The following is a 17,500-nucleotide window of genomic DNA, read 5'->3' on the forward strand; positions in this document are numbered from 1 at the left end:
TAAAATAAAAACCCTTAAATATTTTATTTAAAACTAGCCGAAAACTTGAACCTTTTCATGATCATGAAGTGCAATATCAGCAAGGATCTCTTCCAAAATAGTGTTGAATTTTTGCATGTGAGCCCTCCCAAATGCTACACCAACTTCAATTCCACCTTCTTTGTCCCTACAATCAGAAAGACACCAACTCTGGAGAATTTACAAGAAGTACTTCACTCAATTTGGGTTTTCCCCACCCAAAATCACTTTCATATGCATCCAACTTTGGTGAACCTACAATTCCCGTCATACGAGATGCCCCATTGTTGCAAATTTACTAAAAAATGACATCAATGTTTCAGCACTTTCATAAGGACCAGATTGCAATTCTTTAATCTTGCTTCTAAGTGCAACAGCTGCTTCAAAAATACCATTTTGCCCCTCTAGCTTGCTTCTCTTAGAGCAACTTCAATGGTAATTATCCCAAGTTCCTTCTCTGACACAAGGGCACTTTTGCCTGTTGGAGTGTGAACTCAAATGAGTTCCTTCACATGGATCGATGAGGAGAGTTCCTGCTCAGAGGAACTCTCAGCCTCCAACAAAAATTTGACACATGGAATGTCAATAAATAAAATTAAATTAAAACATATACATAAAATGATAATTGTATTATATACATATATATTATAACTGTTGCATGTTACATATAAATGAATTAAAAAATGTTATATATAAATAAATTAAAATATATATTACATACCTATTATATGTATGTTAATTAATTTTGTAAATTAGTTTAATTATATTTTTTATATTAAGTATTTTAATTAATTAATTAAGTGGGACCACAACAGGAACTAAAGTTAGTTCCTCCTAATGGAGAAGAGAGAGATGTTTTGAGTTCCTATTTACTGTTTATGACGCAAAAGCTGATGTGGAGTTACTTTTTATGACAGGTGGGCCATAAACAAGAACTGGGATGAGTTCCCTACTGGAGATGGTCTTAATTCCTACAACGCCATTAACCAAACAATTCCCAAAATATGTTAAGGGAATTTTCAATTCAGCAAGGTAACGACAATCTACCCAAAAACTTAGGTATAATTCTTCATCATTACCACTACTTTTTATATCATCTTCTGATGATTTTAACTTACAAACCCAAATCAAAGCACATGTCACAACAAATGTTGATACATGTAATAGGCTTTGGTATTTAGTAGAAACCAATCTCTTCAAAATCTCCACTTGTTCACGCTTCAACGCAAACCTGTGGCGAACCCTGTCATTAGGGACATTATAGATAGGGTTCATGATGAATTCTCTTGGAGAATTCCACACTGATTCTAAGAAAATGGGGTTAAGCTCATTTGGGTCTTGAATGATGTCTCTATCATGCAATGGCAGAGCAACAAGATTATTCTCTTTAGACCTACAAAGTGAGCTCCAGAACTTGATGAAACTGTGGAAGGCTTTTCCATCGGTGACCACATGGCTGAAGTTGATGCAAATGGTGAAGCCAGAATTGGGAAAAACAGTGACTTGAATTGCCATTGGAGGGATCAACAAGGTGCCATCTTGTAAGGCAATTGTTTGAGGTAACTCAGGAACAAAAGGGTACATGCTTGTAACATCTCTTGAGGATGTGAGGGGCTTGTGGCTTTGGAGGGAATACTATGTGTGAAGATAAAGGGAAGAAGTGTTGAAGAGTGAGTGAAAGTGAGTTTTTGAGATTTGGAAGCAGTGTTTGCATGAAGTGTGTTGTGGTGTGAGGGAATTCATAGAAGAAGATGCGTGTACATGTAACAGGACAGCATAAAAATGGAAGATCAAAGAAAGTAAGTGGAAGAGAGGTTGAAGGAACAGAACCTGGTGGAGGACCAACTTGACATTGCTCTATGATTTTCACTACTGTGTCATCATGATTCAACTTGTTAGCCATGGAGACTTTGTGGTTTATTATTTTTGAACAACTGCAAGATTCAAGATATGGTTAGTATATAGAAAAGAAATCCAAGAAAGACAAAAAGACTTGTCTCTATCATGACAGATATTTTAATAATAATGCAACTCTAGTGAAACTGTGAAAGTCAAAATTTCACACTACAATCGGACAAATTGTTAGGCCAAATGGCCAATCATCATAAAGAACTTAAATAAATACATGATATCAGATATAATAATGGTGTAATTACAGGTGTTATAAAATTATAGGTGTTAAATTAAATTCTTTCAAAATTATATATACATTTTAAGAGAATCATAAAGATCAAAATACAATAAAAACTTATATAAAAAATATTTAATTACTGTGTTGGTTTTTATAATAAGTATAAAATTTAATTAAAAATTCAGTAAAATTATAGGAATTGATAGAATAATTAATCCTGAGAAAAAAAACCTTATTTAACAATAGAAAATATAAGACCAAATGACCAATTATTCTCTGAACATGCATGACCTGGTATTGCAATTGAATCCCAATAACATAATTCTTCCACTTACTGAAATAAATAACCATGGCCACAAAAAGAGATTAAAATATATAGTAGCTACTGGAGATATATACGAGCCAAAGCTCATAATTATTACTTTTGAGGAAATTAATTATTCACCCTCCTTGATTGCAATATCAGCAAGGAGGTGTTCCAAAATAGAGTTGAATTTATGCATTTGAGTCCTCCCAAGAGCTACTCCAACTTGAATTCCACCTTCTTTTTCTCTACAATCAGAAAGGGTGACCAATCTTGAATCTGCTTGAAGCACCTCACTTAACATAGGTTTTCCCCACCCAAAATCAGTTTCATACGCATCAAACTTTGGTGAACCTGCAATAGCCACAGCATGCTGCTCCATTGATCCAAATTTACTAAAACATGACATCAATGTGTCAACATTCTTATACGGTTCAGATTGCATTTCTCTAATCTTGTTTCCAATGGCAACCGCTGCTTCAAAAATACCATTTTGTCCCACTAGCTTGTTCCTCTTTATAGCTGTGTTTGCATTAATCAAACAATTTCCAAAATATGTCAAAGGAATTTTCAGTTTAGCAAGGTAGCGACAATCAACCCAAAAATAAAAGTATAAATCTTCATCATCATTTGGATGAGTATTCATCACTTCTGATTTTACCTTACAAACCCAAATCAAAGAACATGTCACAACAAACGTTGACACATGTAATGTCCCCACCAAACCATGGCTTTGGCAATTAGCAGACACTAACTTCTTTAAATTCTCAACATGATCATTCCTTAGAACAAAGGAGCGGCGCACCATGTCACTAGGAACATCACGGACAATAGTCAAGGTGCTTTTTCTCGGAGAATTCCATAATGTTCCTAAGAAAATAGAGTTAAGCCCTTTTGGGTCTTGAATAATCATGTCTCTGTCATGCAGTGGCAGAGCAATAGAGTTCTCTCTAGACCCTCAAATTGAAGCCCAAAACTTGATGAAGTTATGAAAGGATCTACCATCTGCAATCACGTGATAGAAGTTGATGCATATGGTGAAGCCATAGTTGGGAAAGATTGTTACTTGAATGGCCATAGGAGGGATCAACAAGGTGCCATCTTCTAAGGCATGTGGTGAGGGCAAAATGGGAACAAAAGGGTGCAAGCACGTGACATCTCTTGGTGTGTCAGATACGAGGTTGTTTAGATTTGTTGTTGTGGATTCAGCAACTATGAAAGGAAGAGTGTCACCTTCTGAGTAGAGAATATGAGGGAATAGAGATTGAAAGAGGAACAGAACCTGGTGGAGGACCAACTTGGAACTGCTCTAACACCTTTACTTTGTGATCATAATCATTATGATTATTCATCTTGTTAGCCATGGTATTATGGAAACTTTGGGTATAGAATTATTGTGGTGGTTGATTTGAGGAACAAGTCAAGAAATGGCCATATAATAATAGAAGGTAGTATCTTTACTCTATTACAGAGAATGAGAGAAGTTTTATGCATTCATAGCTCTTGGTCAAAGTCAAAGCATGACAAAAAAAGAAAGTATATAATTAAACATTAGAGATAAGGAGAGAGAGAGAGAGAGAAAATAAAAAATAACACATAGACTTTTCAACTTGTTTGATAAACTCAAATACATAAGCAAATGTTCGTGTACAAGAATAATGATCTCTAAACTCTTCTAAAAACACATAAATAGAGGTGTTTCAATCTTGATGAAGTACAAGATTTGTAAGAAGCTCATTCAAAATGATGTTGAATTTGTGCATGTGACTCTTTTCAAGTGCTATCCCAACTTCAATTCCACCTTCTATGTCTCTACAATCAGAGAGGGAGAATACTCCTGGAGAATTTACATGACCTACTTCACTCAATTTAGGTTTTCCCCATCCAAAATCACTCTCATACGCACCTAGCTTTGGTGAACCTGCAATAGCCAACAAACGCTGCCTTATTCTTACAACATTCCTACATATTGACATCAATGTTTCAACACCCTTATAGGGATCACATTGCAATTCTCTAACTTTACTTCCAATAGCAATAGCTGCCTCAAAAAGACCATTTTGCCCCACTAACTTGCTCCTTTTCATTGTAGCTAAGCCACTAACCAAACAATTTCCAAAGTATGTTAAGGGAATTTTCATTTCACTAAAGTAACGACAATCTGCCAACACCATCATGTATAATTCTTCATCTTCATTAGGAAATTCATCACTAATTTGGGTACATTCTAATTTAATATTAGAAACCCAAATCAAAGAACATGTCACAACAAATGTGGACACATGCAACAATGTCCCTAGACCAAGGCTTTGACACTTAATAGACACTAGTTTCTTCAAATTTTCAATTTGGTCACGCCTCAACACAATGGTGTGTTTCACCATGTCATTAGCAACATTATTATTAGGAACAAAGTCCATGTGACCTATGCTATTTAAGGGCATGTTCCAAAGTTCTTCTAAGAAAATAGACTTAAGTTCATTTGAATTTCCAATTTTGTCCCTATCAAGAAATGGGAAAGAAGACAAGTCCTTTTTTGACATACAAAGTGAAGCCCAAAACTTGATGAAATTATGTAAGGATCTTCCATCAGAAACCACATGGTTAAAAGTGATGCATATGGTGAAACCAGAATTTGGAAGGAGAGTGACTTGAATGGCCATAGGAGTGATGAACAAGGTGCCATCTTCTAAAACATGTGGTGAGGGCAAAATGGGAATAAAAGGGTCCAAGCACGTGACATCTCTTGGTGTGTGAGATACGAGGTTGTTGAGATTTGTTGTTGTGGATTCAACAACAGTAAAAGTTAAAGTGTCACCTTCTAAGTAAAGGATGTGAGGGGTTTGTGGCTTTGGAGGGAAAACTATGTTGGAAGAGAGAGGAAAAAAGTGTTTGAGAGTGAGTGAAAGTGATTGTTTTAGATTTGGAAGTACTTTTTGTAAGAAGTGTGTTTTGGGGTAAGGAAATTCATAGAAGAAAATGCGTTTACATGATACAGGACATAATAGCCATGGAAGATCAAAGGAAGAAAGAGGAATAGAGGTTGGAGAAGGAACCGAACCTTGTGGAGGACCAACTTGACACTTCTCTATCAAATTCACCTTGTTAGCCATGAAATTAATGGAAACTTTATGCCAAAGAGAATTAGAGGAAAAGATGAATCAAATGCATGAACGTTTAGACAAGATGAGGATAGATTATTAGAGACACTCCTTAAAAAGAGAGATTTTGTTCCCATTTTCAACAAAATTAATTAAACTACTCTAGTCACTTGACCAATTGTTAGGTTGAGAATAAAATATTTTTATTACATAATACTAGTTGATGATATTGTATGTAGTAGCATAGGGCCATGCACAAATGACAAAACTAGTAATATCATTTTATTTTGTTTTGTTATGAAAGTTATTCAACATATACACATGACTAGATAAAGCCTAAAGGTTAGAATCCAGAGGCACATTATTTAAGTAGTGTGGACTTTAGAGGGATTCAAATTGATGGATAGATTATTGGAGATAAAAACTAATATGTAATTATTTTTATATAAATTTAATAGTTAAAAATTGTTAGATAATAATCTAGTTTGATATATTAAATTATTTTAGGAGTAAAAGCTATGCAAGAAATCAGGGACGGATGTATGTATATGTGTGTGGAGGCGATTTGAAATTTTTTTGAGTAGTATATGATAATAATATTTATTTGTCCTCACTAAATTATTAAATTTGACTCCACAATAATTTTTTACTCAATTTTTAGTACTTCATAGTCAATTTAAACATTTTATATTAGAGAATGATCAATTCTCAATTTAAATAAAATTTGTGTTTTTTCTTAAAAATCAAAATCACTATGAATTTCAATAAGAATTGACTTCTAATTGTATAAGAAGTAAATTTTTAAATAAGTATTTACTTATATATATGTAAAAGAAATACTACACATCCAAGTCTTTTTATGAACTAAGTTTAACCAAGTTAAACAATAAAACTTAAAATAATATTAGTCATAATTGATTTTTGTTGTCTTAGACAAATTTGATTGGACTTGGTTAACAAAAAAATATGAATATGTAGTATTATCCTATATAAAAAGAAAGATATTTATAAGGGTAAACTATATTTTTTGTCTCCGAAGTTTGGCAAAAGTTTTAAAAATACCCCTAAGTTTTAATTTGTTTCAATTTTGTCCCAAAAGTTTTCGATTTGTATCAAATATACCCTTGGAGGCTAAATTTTCAAAAAATTTAAGACCAATATAACAATAATGCATGAAAATTATGTTTGATTTGCTTGTGTTGAGGAATTGTTTTTATGAAATTGTTGTTGAATCGATCTTAACTTTTTTGAAAAATTAGCTGTTAGGGGTATATTTGATGCAAATCGAAAATTTTTGGGACAAAATTGAAACAAAATATAATTTAGGAATATTTTTAAAACTTTTGTCAAACTTTAATAACAAAAAATGTACTTTACCCTATTTATAAATAATTATTTTAGTGTTTTAATTTGTAAAATTAGATATTATAAAAACTAATCATGTTATATTTACATCGAAAATAACTACCTGTGTATATATATTGAAATAAAAAATACACATTAAAAATAAATTAAACAATACATATATTTATATACGAATATATAATATATATATATTTTGTTCCCACTATCAAAATTTTCTAAAATTTTCTAAATCCGTCACTGACAAATGACCTAATAAATGATGCATTAGATGGATACAGGAAATGCAGCATCGCATGTAAAATTTGTAGGACAGTGAATCATATTCGCTTAGATAATAAGCTAGACAATTAGACATGACAACCAGTGATATTATTAAAGGGGAAAAACAAATGTTATTCATATATAATAATATATGCATGGTTGTGCATAAAACTGTTTCTAATGTATGCAACACATCCATAGTTGCACACACAGATTTAAGAGTTTCTAATTGATTATTCATATTTCATTACAATCTATTTCTGATTTCCTTCCATATAATAAATATACATTATACAAGGCACAGCCAAAAATGAATACATGAATACAATTTAGTCATATAAAAGAATGAACTTATTACATCTCTAGCTGCAACAAATCCAGCAGTAATTTTTTCACTCTGTCACTGTTAGTACTTAGTATATATAGCTTAAATGCAAAAAAGGTTAATCTTCCAAAGCTGCTGATGATAAATGTAGAACAGCAACTCCAGTGCTGAAGGTGTAGGTTTATAATCCAATCTGTGCTTGTCAATTATTCATGGCTAGTTACAAAACAGAAGACAAAGCTTGCAGACTAAAATGCCTTTATTCATCTTTAGTACACACACGCTCTGATCAAAGAAAAAAGAATTGAAATTGAGATAAGTAGTTATTCCAATATTTGCATACACTAGACTATAAGACACTAACAAAATGATGAACTTATATTCAAGTGCAGATACAATACATAAAGAGAATGTAATCACAGGAAGGGATAGGATTTCTTACTTAGGTACTCGTATGTCAATATCATCGAAGTACCCCACATCGACATGCTAAATAATCTCGGACCAAACCCTCTATAAAAGCCTTTCCAACCATCTTCGTTGATTAAATCTTTCGCGACTTGTTTTATCGAGCTTCTATGTTCATGTCCCATCACCTGCAGTGCATGCAGATAAAAAAAATGAATAAGGAAATATCTTAAATTTTCCACACCCCTAAGACCTAACATTTCCACATTAAAACTCAATTGTATAACAAACCTGTAATCGTGTCTTGATAGTATCCAATGGGGTTGTAATGCAGGATGCAGTGGCACCAGCAATCATCCCTCCAGTACCCTGAACTAACATAATCTTTTGCACGCTAGGCGGGTTTTCGTCGGATGGGCTATCATGTCCCAAGAATCTGTCCATGCAGCCATGTGCTAATTAGTCGTTTAATAATAGTGTAGACATCAAAATATCGGTATGCAAATGTACTAGAAGTTCATTACCCTATTACCTATATAAAATTCATCAATCCTAAAAAGTTGAAAGAATAAATCCCTCATAAAATAACTGCAAAATTGGGTTATCCATTTCAGAGACTCTTCGATTCTCTTGGCCAATAGGAAATTCTAGCATTCCCGTATTAACACAAGGTACTGCCTGCACACAGATGCAGTTGCAGCATGATAAAGTTCAATCCCTTGAGACTGAATTCATCAATGATCTAAAAAGCTAAAAGATCAAACTTCAAGAGTTTCTATCATATTTGAGCAACGCACAATGCTAGTGGTTTTTCAGTTTATCCATGTTTTTCAAATGTTTGTTACTCTAATAAGATGGAAGATATATAGAACATACCAATCAAGGAATCAAAGACAAAACTGACATGAAATCACTTATCCTAAAAGCTTAAGCTATTAGAAGTACATGAATGGTTATATAGCCCCTAATGCAAAAGCCTCTTTTGGACTTGATATGTGAACTTTGCATAGGATATTTTTTTTCACCCTATGCTTAAGAAGAATTAAACTATAAACTTTTAGTCATAGAAGCTTTATCATAAAAGCACTTATCCCAATACTTAAACTATTAGGTTGAGCCATATGAATAATTATATATCTAAGTATTGACCCAACTTTTAAAGGAAAACATGCAGGATTCAATCTATGAATCTATACAGAATAAAGAAAGTTGACACCAATTAAGTTCATTGACATGGAAAGTAACACCAAAATTGTCTAACCCTTTAAAAAAAAAATAAAAGATTCAGTAGCAAATTCCATTAAATATTAAATACAAGTCTAAATAAGATCATCGGTAAATAGGAGTGTAACTCCTCCCTATTATCAAATCTTGGCAAACAAATAGAAGGGTCCTTCTATTAGTGAACAATTGGAGAGGGAATAAATTGAATTTCTTACCATTTGACAATAAATACTAAATAAAAACAATTGGAGAAGGAATTATTATGTCTTACTTCCACATTAGGCGTTGGCTTGTACCATAACTTGCCCACCATACAGCACTTGAAGGAGAATAAGTAATAGCAGATAGACCAAAACCTCGATATAATCCTCGGATACCATCGGTCTTTAAAACCTTACGAACAACATCCAAACCCCCGCTATACTGGGAATGGCCTGCGTATCCTTGCACCATCAACTTTTGGCAAACCTGAATATCTTTCAAGATTAGATACTATAATTTCATATTTTCATAAAAAAGAAAAAGAATAGAAAAGCATAAAAGACTGTTGAGCTGTCTAAAATAACTTGTTCTGCTGTTCAACGACAGATGTATTTGTATATATCACCAAACTCATATCAATTGTATATCTGGTTGTTAGTTAGTGATTTGGTTCTGGAGCACATTGCAAATGAATTAGATTCTCATACCACGTCCATGGGAACAAATACAGATTGGGCTACAAGTGACGATGTCATGCCTGCAATTCCATTTGCTATGGCAGCCTGGGTAGTTTCAGATAGCTTCAACGGTTCGAGCATTCTGAAGGAAGCCGACTTTGTGGTTTCCAGAGCAGTTAGGAATATGATCCTGGCAGGGATTGCACCAGTGATAACCGTGCCAAACCCTCTATACAAACCAGGGATGCCATTGGTTTTGATCAATCCTTTTGCAACAGAGAAAGCACTTCTCTCTACAGTATTCCTTGTAGCAACCTGCAGCCTTGTTTTGACAACAGAAACCGGGTAGAGTGCTACCGTAACACCGGTAAAGAGGCCAGCTCCTATGACATAGAACTTAGTTTTATCTAGCCTGCAGAATTGAGTGAACTTTGATTAGGATACAGAGCTAGCACATGCAAGGTTCAGCTAAAAGAGCCAAAACAACATTCATGAGATAGATAAAGCACAAAACCAAATCAAGGGAAAGATGCCTCAATATTAAATCTTCAATCTTCAACAGCTCCAATATACAAATATCCAATCAAGTTGATAAATTTACATTCTTTTTTTTTTCCCTCAAAGCAAAAAAAATTGCAGTTCCCCTTGAACGGATTTCGCTTGATTCTCACCGTTACAAGCTAGCAAATCAGAATCTATGATTTCTCCCACCCCCAATTGATAGCAAAGGTAAAGATAAAAACTTTCGAGTAATGGGTATGCGAAAATGCAACAACCAATATCATATCAACATTCAAATTCCATTAATAATTAAAAATTAAGTTGTAAAGCAGAACATGGAAAAAGGAAGGGAAAAAAGGAGCATACTTGTCCCAGTTGATTTCAGTTTGACCAAATGATTGAGCCATTTGAAGGGAATGAAGGATCCAATATTCTCAGAAAAATCAGAACAAAAATGAAGAACAAAAGATCAAAAGATCAAAAGGCAAATTATCCTAAATGGTAAGAACAACAATTTTGCAAGAACAAGACATCTGAAATCTGCTGGAATTGGGTGATTAAGGTTTAAGGTTGTGGATGTTAATGTTAATGTTTGGTGGAAGAATGGTAAAGGGAAAAGGCTGCGCATACGGCATACGCGGTTTTGTGGGAGAAGGCAGCACGCCTTCGAAAATGTTCAAAGACAATGTTTTCCATGCTTTTTAACTTTGACTATTTTTTACTCTATTCTATTTCTAATTTTCTATTCTATATTTTCTTTTCTAAGATGCAGAATCTTCCTCTTTCGTTCGCACCTTTTTTCTAATCTGTTGCTGGAGATGGATGTTTAACATCACCCTGCATTTCCTCATTTGCATCCTCATTCGCTCATTCCTCCATTTTCCTTTTCAGCTCAACTCTTTTTCTTCTTTTTTTTTTCCCTTGTTTTTCTCTCCATATTTACTTTGCTAATTTATCTCATACATGGAAATGTTTAAGTCAACCTTTTTTCGTTTTATTCCAGTTGAAGTCAACTTTTTATAGAGTTAATTTTGAGTTTACATCATTTTACATTCGCATATTACAGGTGTAACAAATATTATGCAAATATTTTATATATTAACTATTTTTTGCATGAACAAATAAGTCTTAAATTAAAATTAAATAATTATAAAGTTTTTACTATTGAAAAAACGAAACAAATAATTTTTTTATTGAGACATAAAGTCTTTTTATTTAGTCAACAATAAGACTTATGTGTCTTTTTTCAATGATAAAAACTGATTAAATGAATGTTCTTAAACTTTTTATCCCAATTGATCCATGATGAAAAAATCTTATAAAAAATTAAGATCTATTGTGTATGTAAAACAATATTTTTGTATTGTATATAATATCCTTAATAAATAATATAGCTATAGTTATTATGATTCAACATTTTCGTGCTTGGCACGGGCAATTATGCTAGTTAATCTTATAAAAGCATACTTATATTAACATTAGTTTTCAAACATTAATCCAAATACCCATATAGTAGTTTCGTCTTTTTGTCAAACTAAGATCATGGCTAAAATATAAGCTTTTTTGGAGTTAAATCTCAATTTGACCCCTGAAATTTAGCCCGATGCTCAGAATGACTCCCATAATTTCGTTGGCCTCAATTAGAACCCCCAAATTTGTAATTGTGGCTCCAACTTGCCCCTGCGATCATCTTCGTCACCAGAATATTGATTTGATGCAATTGCATGACACGGTGGACACTACTTAAACGACGGCGCATTGGTTTCGCGCCCAAACCTTTTGGAAACCACGTCGTTTCAGTTTTTTGTGGGTTAAAACTCTCTTTCTTTCCACTACCACGATCATAAGTTGCCAAATATCGAGAAAACCCTTACATTACGTGGTTTCCAAAGGATTTGCGCGCGAAACTAATACACCTTCGTTTAAGTAGTGTCCACCATGTCATGCAATTGCGCTAGATCAGCATTCCGGTGACGGAGATGATCGCAGGGACAATCTGGAGCCACAATTGTAAACTTAGGGTTCTAATTGAGGCCAACGAAATTATGGGGTCATTTTAAGTATTAAGCCAAATTTCAGAGGCAAAATTGAGATTTAACTCTTATAAATACCATAGAATTTATCTAATACATTACATACATATATATAACTCATATGTCATTGGCTTTTTGACTTTAACATTTTTTTTTATGACTTACGATTACGTATAGTTAACTTCATATGAAGTTAATAATTAAAAATTATTAGATAATTTGATAGATTTGATTAAATTGATATTTAATGATTTTAGACTATCAATTTCACTTAAAGACATCTACTGTACCGGGGTTTTCATTTTTTTTTTCTTTTATTCCCTCTTATTCTTAGTTATGTAGGGTAGGCAAGATTATTAAACAACTCCGACTTCTTCGCATTATGGACTTTTATTTCTAGCGTCCTAGCTAGTTCTACGTAGTGGGAAAAAGTCAACTAACTTGTGCTGTACTAAACAATCCTAATGAATATTTTGAACACTCTGAATAGAACGAGTTGACCAGCGATTTTAAGTAAAGAATTTTGAAAAATGGTGAATAAAGAAAAATGAAAATCCAACTCATAGTGATGAGTTCAAGAGATATCATCACTTTCCTTTGCTTATAAACATTATCATTGGCAGCAACTGGTATGTTATTTTGTTCCAAGTAAACAACACATTGATTATGATGATGCGGTTCTCTTTGATAGAGCACAAAGCACTTCATACTTGCTATTGCTTTGTGTTCTTATTCCTACTTTCCTTCTCTTCATCAGGTATATGATAATGATATTGCTGCTTTATTTCACTATTCTCATCATCACATGTTTGGACTTCGATCCTTTCTTAATTAGTGCGTGGATCTTAGGCACCAACTGTTGAATTTGTCCATGGAATCATTCTATTCTATAGGAATATATAGTAAATATGCAAAGATGAGTAATATATGTAGTTAGTAATATAGTTTTTGTTTTGTTTCTCCTTTCTTTTACTTTAATAATAACTTAATTAGCTGTTGCATATTTCAGAAGCTTATGATGCACTTGACCCAAATGGAAATATCACAATCAAATGGGATGTTATTAGATGGACACCTGATGGTTATGTTGTAAGTAAAGTTTTTTACAATTCCTTCACCTATTCATAATCAAATTGCGTAAGCACAGAGCACCTTATTTTAATTTATTTTTTAAATTTCAACAACTCTATGATACTATAAACGTAATAGAATATTTGAATTTTAGTAATTACCTATGACTATCTCGTAAAGTTGAATAATTGATTTAGATGGGTGGAATGATTAACTTACTTATCTACTTAAATAAGTATTGGAAATTCGAATATGCTTTATGTATGCAACAATTATTAGCAGTAACAGATCTTTAAATGAAATTTTGATATATGGCGAATTAGTCATTAACTTACCAAATTGAGAAATACTGTAGAAAAAAATGTATACAAATCTAAAGTGTTATTAAACTATGACATTAGTGTTTTTGTTCTGCTTATTCTTTGTCACTTTGATGACAACTTCATGAAAACAGAGTTTTTCCAAGAAAATCTCGTAATATTATGTGAAACAAACTAAATATTTGTTGCACATTATAAAATGAGAAAGTCTCGAGTCAGTACTTTTATTAAAATTTAGTCGGCATTTAACCATAAAAAAAAGTGTATAATTCTATACCATTAAATGTAATCTCACACCATTAAAATTATTAATAATGATTAATTGATGATTACAAATTACAAAATATACTGGCCTTAGCACTACTGTTATAAAATACTATAAAAACCTTATATAACTAGTTCTTACTGAATATAAGAACAGGCTGTTGTTACAATAAACAACTTCCAACAATATCGCCATATCTCTGCACCTGGCTGGTCATTAACATGGGCATGGCGGGCCGGCAAAGAGGTTATATGGAACATCAAGGGAGCCATGACCACTGAACAAGGAAACTGTTCAAGGTTATTTAAGGGAATAAGCCTCCCACATTCTTGTAAAAAGAATCCAACAGTTGTGGATTTACTTCCCAACACACCTTACAACCAAAAAGTTCCAAATTGTTGCAAAGGTGGAGTGCTTACTTCATGGACTCAGGATCCAACCAATTCGGTTGCATCATTTCAACTCACTGTTGGTCATGCTGGAACCACCAACCGAACCGTCCAAGTACCAAGGAACTTCACCTTCTATGCACCCGGTTTGGGTTATACTTGCGGCCCGGCCAAGATTGTTAGACCAACGATGTTTATTTCACCAGACAAAAGGAGAGTCACCCAAGCAATAAGTAAGACATCTAATTACCTAGATCATCAATCTTTCATTGTTTATGATTTTTCCCTTTGACCTTAATGTGTGTTACTCTGAGTAAATGCAGTGACATGGAATGTGACATGCACGTATTCACATTTTCTAGCTCAAGAATCTACTCCCACTTGCTGTGTCTCCCTCTCAACGTTTTATAATGATACTACAGTGCCTTGCCCAACATGTTCATGTGCCTGCAAGCACAGCAACTCAACCTGTGTCAAGTAAGTGATTTCCTTCTAGGAACTAAGATTTTATATAACTTCCTAAAGTATATAATGTTCAACAATTATTAAGCTACATATATATTACAAATTAGTCACCAAATAGTCAATACATCTTAGAATATAATATACATATTCAAAATGTGTAAATACATAATGACTAGTTTGATGGCTGATTTAGTTGATTTATTACATAAGTCACAAGTTAGTCCTAAACTAAAAACATACTGTTTTATATAGGTCATTTTAATAAATAAAAAAATATGTTTATAATTTATTATACCAAATAATTGAATGAGTAAAGTATCATTTTTGTTTCCAACGTTTGGAGTAAATTTTATTTGCGCCCCTAACGTTTAAATCGTCCTATTTGTATCCCTAATATTTGTAAAAGTGATTCAATGTTATCCTGCCGTCAATTAAACATCACGAGCGCTTTAGTTTGAGTTTTAAAAATCTCTTCTTGAAGTTAGAATACAAATGTCTGGGATAGAATCAATAATCTACTCCGAAAAATAGCTCATCAAATGTTGAAACTAATTCCTACAACATTTACATAATTCACTTTTCTAGGGACATAACTAAATCTAAACACAAATAGTGGGTATAATATTAAAATCGAACACATCAACACATCCAAGTGAGACCTAATTGAGAATGAATACATCCAAGTGAAAATAATTGAAAAATATAATCTGATTTGTTATTATAATTGATAATAGGATAACATTGAATCACTTTTATAAACGTTAAGAATACAAATAGGGCGATTTAAACGTTAGGGATACAAATAGAACTTACCCAAACGTTGGGGATAAAAACGATACTTTACTCTAATTGAATATCTGGTCTAATTCTGAATTGTATTTCTGTTTTGTTTGTACATTACAGAACAGATACCGGAAAGAATCCTTCAGTTGAATGTAGTAATCATATGTGTCCAATCAGTGTCCACTGGCACCTTAATCTTAATAACAAGAACTACTGGCGTGTGAATGTTACTATTTCCAATCTCAATTATAGGATGAATTATTCAGATTGGAACATGGTTATTCAACACCCTAATTTCAACAATAATCTCACTCAAGTTTTCGGATTAAAGTACAAGTTATTTACTCCTCTAGGTAAGTAACCTAAGTAAGATCCTTATTGCATTTAAATCCTACAACATGTTAAATGCATGTGATAAAAATATTTATAACTATTTATTTGTTTGTCGTTTAATTTAATTGTGTTTAATTATTGTTTTAAACAGATGGTATTCATCTGGCTATGGTTTGGGGAATTAAGTTCTACAATAATGTTCTCATTGAAGCTGGTAATGTAGAATTTGAGGTACTATTTAGAAAGGATAATAACTCAAGTTTGAGTTTGAAGAAAGATTGGGGTTTCCCTCTAAGGATCTATTTTAATGGTGACCAGTGTGTAATGCCACCACCTGATGCTTATCCATGGTTGCCTAATTATGCTTGAACTTGTGATACAACATTACTTATTAATTGACACAAATTAAACACTTTATTATTGTTTTGCAAAAAGTTACATATAATATGGTTGATTTTTACTATCAATTAGCTAGACTCTCTTAAATCTATGCATAAAAGATAAGATTTATATATATCATTTTATATGTAAAGATACATTCCCTACAAACATGTTCTGTTAATTATGAATGATAGATGATGCATTTTCAGCATTAAGTTGTATTTAATATATGGTGAGTTCTATGGTACTTTTATTATGGTGCCTAAATTGTCTAACTTTTCTTTTAAAATAAAAAATAAAATATTTAAAATAAAAAATAAATTATATAAAATTTATTAAATATTATTTATTTACCTTTTTTAATAATTTAAATACAAAGTGATAGGCACCATAGCATTCACCATAATATATAAACATCTTTGAAGAGTAGTGTATGTATATGTGAGAATTATATTTCAAAGAGGTAGCCCCCATGTGAGAGCTTAGAGACACACACAAGTCTCAATGCTGGCACTCCCATTCATGTCTCTCTATATTTCTACGACTATACTAAGTGTACACTAAAATCAGATATTAAAATTAGTAGTTAGTATAAAATATATATTATAATATAAATATACATTAAAAACAAATTAAACCACACATATTTATATACAAATACATTAATAGCTAATTTTAGTAGCTAATTTTAATTTACAAATGACATTTTTGATATTTCTAACACACTAACACAGCCCAACATACAAGACAAGTTAAGTTTATGACAACACAAACATTTATATCCCTAAATAATGGATATGGATGTCTGTCCAAGTTGTTGTATAATGAACTCTTTGATGTCTCTTTCTCGCTCTCTCTCTCTATATATATATGCATAGTGAATCCAATGTTTATGCATTTTCATTGAACACTATGAGCTAGTGATAGTAAACTCATTTATTGCCACGCCTAATCAAAATTTCTTAACCACTCTCTACTTCTTATTTGTTTATGAACAATTGTTGAGAGTCTCTCCACTCTCCACTCTCCATATAATTGTACCATTTTCCAGATTATCATTATTTTTGTTGGTTATTAATAAGTTCTTAGGTATTTATTAATTTTTTTATTTATTAAACATGTATAAAAATAATAAATATGAGATTAGTAAAAATAATTAATAT

At 32.4% G+C, this 17,500-nt stretch overlaps 3 protein-coding genes and 1 pseudogene across 3 annotated transcripts; 1 reads left to right on the plus strand and 3 right to left on the minus strand.

The window, feature by feature from the left end:
- LOC110271629 lies at positions 1 to 2,049 on the minus strand (annotated as a pseudogene).
- On the minus strand, positions 2,402 to 5,939 carry LOC107635458 (malonyl-coenzyme:anthocyanin 5-O-glucoside-6'''-O-malonyltransferase-like). The gene is made up of 2 exons (XM_021122086.1): positions 5,515 to 5,939; positions 2,402 to 2,975 (listed from the first exon to the last, which is right to left on the minus strand). Exons 1-2 carry the CDS (start codon positions 5,564 to 5,566, stop codon positions 2,587 to 2,589), a joined length of 441 nt encoding a protein of 146 aa, XP_020977745.1. The 5' UTR covers positions 5,567 to 5,939; the 3' UTR covers positions 2,402 to 2,586.
- LOC107635464 (solute carrier family 25 member 44) lies at positions 7,287 to 11,105 on the minus strand. The gene is made up of 6 exons (XM_016338939.2): positions 10,664 to 11,105; positions 9,827 to 10,208; positions 9,409 to 9,605; positions 8,205 to 8,349; positions 7,948 to 8,101; positions 7,287 to 7,790 (listed from the first exon to the last, which is right to left on the minus strand). The coding sequence occupies exons 1-6, from the start codon at positions 10,702 to 10,704 to the stop codon at positions 7,765 to 7,767; spliced, it is 945 nt and encodes a 314-aa protein (XP_016194425.1). The 5' UTR covers positions 10,705 to 11,105; the 3' UTR covers positions 7,287 to 7,764.
- On the plus strand, positions 12,778 to 16,376 carry LOC107638154 (COBRA-like protein 1). The gene is made up of 6 exons (XM_016341323.2): positions 12,778 to 13,087; positions 13,340 to 13,419; positions 14,143 to 14,608; positions 14,699 to 14,852; positions 15,744 to 15,976; positions 16,108 to 16,376. The coding sequence occupies exons 1-6, from the start codon at positions 12,997 to 12,999 to the stop codon at positions 16,323 to 16,325; spliced, it is 1,242 nt and encodes a 413-aa protein (XP_016196809.1). The 5' UTR covers positions 12,778 to 12,996; the 3' UTR covers positions 16,326 to 16,376.

This window comes from Arachis ipaensis, chromosome B04, assembly GCF_000816755.2.
Source record: "Arachis ipaensis cultivar K30076 chromosome B04, Araip1.1, whole genome shotgun sequence".
Lineage (NCBI taxonomy): Eukaryota > Viridiplantae > Streptophyta > Magnoliopsida > Fabales > Fabaceae > Arachis > Arachis ipaensis.

Coding starts and splice junctions, on each gene's coding strand:
- LOC107635458 (XM_021122086.1), bottom strand. CDS start 5,566: ATGGCTAACAAGGTGAATTTGATAGAGAAGTGTCAAGTTGGTCCTCCA. Junction 2,976..5,514: donor TCAAGTTGGTCCTCCACAAG/GTTCGGTTCCTT, acceptor ATGCAAACACAG/CTATAAAGAGGAACAAGCTA.
- LOC107635464 (XM_016338939.2), bottom strand. CDS start 10,704: ATGGCTCAATCATTTGGTCAAACTGAAATCAACTGGGACAA. Junction 9,606..9,826: donor TATTTGTTCCCATGGACGTG/GTATGAGAATCT, acceptor AAAGATATTCAG/GTTTGCCAAAAGTTGATGGT. Junction 7,791..7,947: donor ATTGACATACGAGTACCTAA/GTAAGAAATCCT, acceptor TTCTTTGATCAG/AGCGTGTGTGTACTAAAGAT.
- LOC107638154 (XM_016341323.2), top strand. CDS start 12,997: ATGATGATGCGGTTCTCTTTGATAGAGCACAAAGCACTTCATACTTGC. Junction 14,609..14,698: donor GAGAGTCACCCAAGCAATAA/GTAAGACATCTA, acceptor GAGTAAATGCAG/TGACATGGAATGTGACATGC. Junction 15,977..16,107: donor CAAGTTATTTACTCCTCTAG/GTAAGTAACCTA, acceptor TGTTTTAAACAG/ATGGTATTCATCTGGCTATG.